Source organism: Artemia sp. Qi Xiang Cuo, chromosome 5 (assembly GCF_049724085.1).
Source record: "Artemia sp. Qi Xiang Cuo chromosome 5, ASM4972408v1, whole genome shotgun sequence".
Taxonomy (NCBI): domain Eukaryota; kingdom Metazoa; phylum Arthropoda; class Branchiopoda; order Anostraca; family Artemiidae; genus Artemia; species Artemia sp. Qi Xiang Cuo.
In genome coordinates this window covers 18560883-18566882 of record NC_142798.1, presented here as the reverse complement: position 1 = coordinate 18566882, position 6000 = coordinate 18560883, and the positions used below count along the sequence as shown (strand labels likewise).

General features: G+C 36.7%; 2 protein-coding genes across 2 annotated transcripts in view; both read left to right on the top strand.

Moving 5' to 3' along the window:
- Positions 1–2577, top strand: part of LOC148951906 (serine/threonine-protein kinase pim-2-like) — a 4821-nt gene extending 2244 nt beyond the window's left edge. The window contains exon 2 of the mRNA XM_089088620.1: positions 1701–2577. Coding sequence (XP_088944746.1) covers positions 1701–2577 — 877 coding nt within the window. The remainder of the gene's footprint in view (positions 1–1700) is intronic.
- Positions 1–6000, top strand: part of LOC148951904 (uncharacterized) — a 113382-nt gene that overhangs the window by 60643 nt on the left and 46739 nt on the right. The window lies entirely within an intron of this gene.

Below are 6000 nucleotides of genomic sequence, written 5' to 3'. Positions count from 1 at the left end.
CTCCCTGCTAGTCTGCGAATAATGTAAGTCACTAAAAAAAAAAATTTACAGATTTCCATGATATTTAACCATATTCAAGGACGCTCAGAGAACAGAAGCACAACCCCGATTTTTTTCGGGGGGGGGGGGTGGCTACAACAATTAAAAAAAAATCAAAGAAATGTTTGTATGCATTTGTGTTATTATTTTACGAGTCAGACAAAATATCGGGGGTAGGGGAATAAAACCCCTCCCCACCCCTAGATACGGCATTGCATGGGAATAAAGAAGAAATATCAATACTGAAAGATCGGGGCCATTTGAAGCAAATACTAAAACAAATCCTGAAAAGTGCTTTTGAACAATCATAAATTATCTCGCTCCTAAAAGCGTATTACTTCACTTTACTCTTTTCTTCGCCGCTTCAGCAGCGTATCCCCATTGCATAATATTAGCGTTTGTGGCTCGCTATTAAATATGATATAATAAACAAAATATAATATAATAATATTAAACTATAATATATAATATTATACATATAATATTAAATATAAATGTAGTATAATGAGGATATATAAAGTAGGCTATTAATTAATCTATCACGGGATTTAGAGGAAGGAAAGAATTAAGATGAAGCAGTGCGCTTTTAAGAATGAGATACATAAGTATTTATGAAGTTAGTATTAAGGCAATTTGCAGAATTTAAGAAGACAGAAAAAGATATCTTTTCAAATCTTTTTCAAAGGTCACTATAAAAAAAGAAGAGTAAATTAAAACTAATGGGGGTGGCAGAGTAGCTTACGGCTGAAAAACCTGTCAGGGTAATACCTAATGAGGGGTGATGCTATAAAATTATATAAAAAATAAGAGCTCGTAAAATGCTGAAATTCCTAAAAGTTTTCATAGCTGCAGATTCAAATTCAACCTAGTAAAAAATAAACCCGTAGTAACCGAAAAATGCGTTAAAAACACGTTTTGAATAAAAAAAAACCTGTCAATTGAGGATGAGCCATTATTTAAAACTGGCACAGGTTGACACTGACACTGTTATTTCCTTTAATCTGAATGGTAATAGTTCATTACAAAACAAATTGTCATTTCGAAAAATAGCCTGATACCGCTCTAAAATGGTTTAAGATCGAAATAAAAAAAAACTGCACCATAAAAATCATCACAGCCAAAAACCCCATGTATGAGAATTACAGTCCCCCATCTTGAGCTACAAAGAAAATTACTTTTTGCATGCGAGGTATAATGCGTCTCTTTTTTTGCCTTAATTGGGTCTCTGAAGTATCATAGAGACGTTTAACGGTTTATTTCAAATAAAATTCCTATACCCAGTGCCTTTTGCCAGTAACAAAAGATAAAGTTGAAATAAATCTAATTTGCGATAAAAGCTGCATCTTCACATATACTATGATAAATCGCACGTATCTTTTGACATGACACACGTATCTGTTGAAAAGTGGCGTATCTATGATATGACGTCATTACCTAATTCCCTGAAAGATCGTTATATTAATTTCAAAGTGACGACTCATGTGGTAGGTTATAACCATGGATGACGTCATACTGAAACTTCAGATGATGTTATGTTGAATTACCCGTGATATAATAACAACGTGACGTCATTTACCATGACGTTTTTTACTGATAAAAAAGGATGCATACAATCAAGTCACCTCTATAGTTAAAGTTGGCTTTTAGTGAAAACACCTAAGTGTTCATCATAATTACAGAGTGATGGATCTAAGAAAAGTTCAGAGAAAAGTTTTATTTCGTGCACCTAAAAGGGTAAGAGCCTCTAATCAGGTTTTACCGAAATGCAACGTTCCAGCAACAGATTTGGAGAAATTCCGTAAAAAGTACTACCTAACTGACAAGAGACTTGGCAAGGGATGCTATGGAGAGGTTTTTATGGGATTTCAAAGAGAAAACTGGAAACCTGTAGCTGTTAAAAAAATCAACTTGGTATGTGTTGAGATGCTCCAACTAGACACCGGTAGAACTTTGCCCAAAGAAGTTTTCTTTTTGAATAAAGTAAAAGATATTGACGGATGCATAAAGCTTACTGATTACTATATAGTAGAACAAGAGTGCTGGATTGTAACGGAGTACCACCAGAATTCTGTCACACTGGGAGATTATATTTTCAATAATCAAACATTGAAGGAGAACAAGGTTCTCTATCTTTTTCGGCAGATAGTATCAACAGTGTCAAAATTAGAAACAGCTGGTATTACTCATAGAGATTTGAAGTCTGACAATGTACTTGTTGATGAAAATGACAATGTCATACTTATTGATTTTGGTCTAGCTGAATCATTAGAAAAGGCGAATGAAAATATGGAGTTCCTTATTGGTCCGACGACTACCTGGTCTTTGGGGATAATTTTGGCGTCACTCCTTATCGGAATGGTACCCGATGAACGGGAAAATCCTATAGAAATCATCGTCAAGAAAATGAATGATAAAAACATATCCTTTTTGTCTCAGAATTTGGTGTTCCAGTGTTTGAATTTGAATAGAGACTATCGACCCAGCCCAAAGAACATTCTCACGCATCCATGGTTGGTCAAAGGTTATGAATATGTTTAAGGAGACAGCAAGTATTTTTTATTTTGTGGAATTTTGTTTCTCAATCTTCATCTTTTATTTCAATAAATTCGTCTTTTTTTTAAGTCTCCGTATCTTTACGATAGTAAGTTATTTTCACCTTGACTATATTGCAAATTTTAAGGTGAAGAATTTGCTTTAAAATAAAGAAGAAAAAGAACTAGATGCATAGAAACTCAACACGAGGTTCTATATAGAATGAAAACAAGCCTGTGGTCCGTTATCTGACTAAGCTAGAATAGATCAGGACAATATTTACTCTATTTTCGACAATCATGGTTGCCAGGTCTACGGCAGAACACATAGCCCAAACCGGCGCAATTGCTAGCTAAAAAATAGCGAATGCTATTATAGCCCAAAATATCGCCCTTTTTTAGGAAAAATAATTAAAATTACTATTTCAAGCATTTATTGCTCGACTTCAACGGTTAAAACGAGGAAAAAATACAATCGACATATCAGATACCTTTCACATAAGTATAGGCTAAAAATAAGAGCCCAGCGAAACGTCTTAACTGTGCATGCTGGGACACTGAAACAGGAATTAAAATCCAAGCATGTTTTTCAAAGGAGCAGGTCAAAGACACTGAATGAACTTCTCAGTATTTTCAATAAGACTGTCAAGAGAATTAGCTGTCTTTGGCCTTTTATATTGCATATTTCCTCAGTCAGAAATTTACACCGTCTTTGTGAACTTCTAAGTGCCACAACTAAAAGCCATTATACTGCAATGGCACTTTGAAGCAAAGAACAAAAAAAAACACGAGAAAAAAAATCGATAATCAGAGAAATTTTTCAAATATTGTTCTTCAAGGTCACAAAGTGACTAGGTCAGCTTCAACTACAAACAATAGCATTCATAAGGAATTTTTGACTTTCAAATCAGGCAACGGCATGATTTTGACTTTTGAGAGTTTTGACTTCTGCAAACAACTCAAATCAAGACAAACATTACAAAAACTTTTTTGGAGAGTAAATAAATACAAAGAACAGGGTTGTATAAAAAAAACAGCTATGGATGAATATAGATAAGCCAAATCTACCATCATCACAAGAGACTAGTACTTTTCTTATGGGCTTAAAGGAAGAATTCAGAAACAGAACAAACTACGTCCCTATCATAGATCGTTTTCAGCGGATAAACACAAAATCCAAGTAATATACTTAATTAAAGGTTAATAAAATTAGATATTCTGTAAATTCTTGGTTTTCCCGACTAATTTATGAGCTAAGCTACAAAATTAAACGTAGTAGTCGATGCACTTTCCAACGTTGATTCTAACCACATGCACCTCCCTCACCCCTCCGAGGGTCACCATGTAGTTCTAGGCTATACAAACACTTTGCTCATTTCGTTGGTTTGCCTATTTTGTGGGACAATTTCTCGTTGACAGTTAGTTCACAGGTCCAACATTCAATCAGAGTTTTCTAATGAAAAAAAAAGAAATATTTAAGATGCACTGTGCGACAAAATGCATGTCTAGTCTATAAAAAAAAAGGCGGATGATAAAGCTTCATAGATTTACGGGCAGACTGATTAAAACAGGGGTGAATCATGGCAAAATACATGGGAAATACAGGCAATAATTTACATTATATATTTACGCATTAGGGGAATTACGTATTTGGGGGGGGGGGCAGAGCGGTTCCTAGGGTTGGTAGTGCCAAGGGAAAAATTAATCACAGCCCTTCTCCCCCTTTCCCAACCTTAAAATAAGAAAAAAACCGAATCAAAGTAAGAAATTGCATGAAATTATCAATTCTCCAGCTACAGCACCCCCCAGGACACGGCACCCGGAACAACTGCACCTGCTGCTTTACCCTCCCCCCTTGGAATGGTTCTTGTTAGGATAAAGTACAATGGACACTCCTTCAAATGTGTTAACTACAATTGTTTGGCATATGACAAAACATGAACTGTTTTTCTAGCACGCTTTTTTTTTCATTAGCCCCATTAACTGAAAGTAAGGAGCGACATTAAAACTTAAAACGAACAGAAATTATTCCGTATATGAAAGGAGCTGTTTCCTTCTCAGCGGCCCACTCTTTACGCTATAGTTTTTTATCATAGGCAGCGCGATAGCGCTGCCTAAGTAAGGAACGATGTGGCCACAATGTATTTTTTTTCTCCACACCTGGGCACTTCGTATCGAAGGAGTTGTCGTAAAAACTTCGAAAAGGGCTCATTCGATTGGAAATTGGAGTGGCTTGTGCCCTTTGTAATAGTCGAAAAGGATTGGAGGGCAACTAGCCCCCCCCCACGCCCATCATTCCCCAAACACCTCCAATCAAAACTTTGAGATAACCATTTTGTTCAGCGTAATTGATTTCCACATAGAAAATATCTTTTTGAGGAGGACACTCCCCCGCCACCTTCGAGGCAACGGTTTTAAGTTATGCCCTGGGGGCATATAAGGTTTTGATAGAAGGCTTTTTCTTAGTAACTTCAAAAAGGCTCATTAGATTGGAAATTCAAAGGGCTAGTGCCCTTTTAATAGTAGAAAGTGATTGGAGGGAAACTAGCCCCCCCCCCCTCCCACGCCCATCAGTCCCCAAAACACATCCAATCAAAATTTTGAGATAGCCATTTTGTTCAGCGTAGTTGATTTCCTGATAGAAAATATGTTTTTGAGGAGGACACTCCTCTACAACCCTCGGGGCAAGGGTTTTAAGTTATGCCTTGGGGGTATATCAGGTTTTTATAAAAGGTGTTATCGTAGAAACTTCAAAAAAGGCTCATTAGATTATAAATTCAAAGGGTTAGTGCCCTTTTTAATAGTCGAAAGTGATTGAAGGGCAACTAGCCCCCCAGGCCCATCATTCCCTCAAACACATCCAATCAAAATTTTGAGATAGGCATTTTGTTCAGCGTAGTTGATTTCCACATAGAAAATATCTTTTTGAGGAGGACACTACCCCGCCACCTTCGAGGCAACGGTTTTAAGTTATGCCCTGGGAGCATATAAGGTTTTTATAGAAGGCTTTGTCGTAGAAACTTCAAAAAAGGCTCATTCGATTGAAAATTCAAGGGGCTAGTGCCCTTTTTAATAGTCGAAAGTGTTTGGAGGGCAAATAGCCCCCCCCCCCCCTCCCACGCCCATCATTCCCCCAGATATATCGAATCAAAATTTTTAGATAACTATTTTGTTCAGCGTAGTTGATTTCCTGTTAGAAAATATGTTTTTGAGGAGGACACTCCCCTACAACCCTCGGGGCAAGGGTTTTAAGTTATGCTTTGGGGGTATATCAGGTTTTTATAAAAGGTGTTGTCGTAGAAACTTCAAAAAAGGCTCATTAGATTATAAATTCAAAGGGCTAGTGCCCTTTTTAATAGTCGAAAGTGATTGAAGGGCAACTAGCCCCCCAGGCCCATCATTCCCTCAAACACATCCAATCAAAATTTTG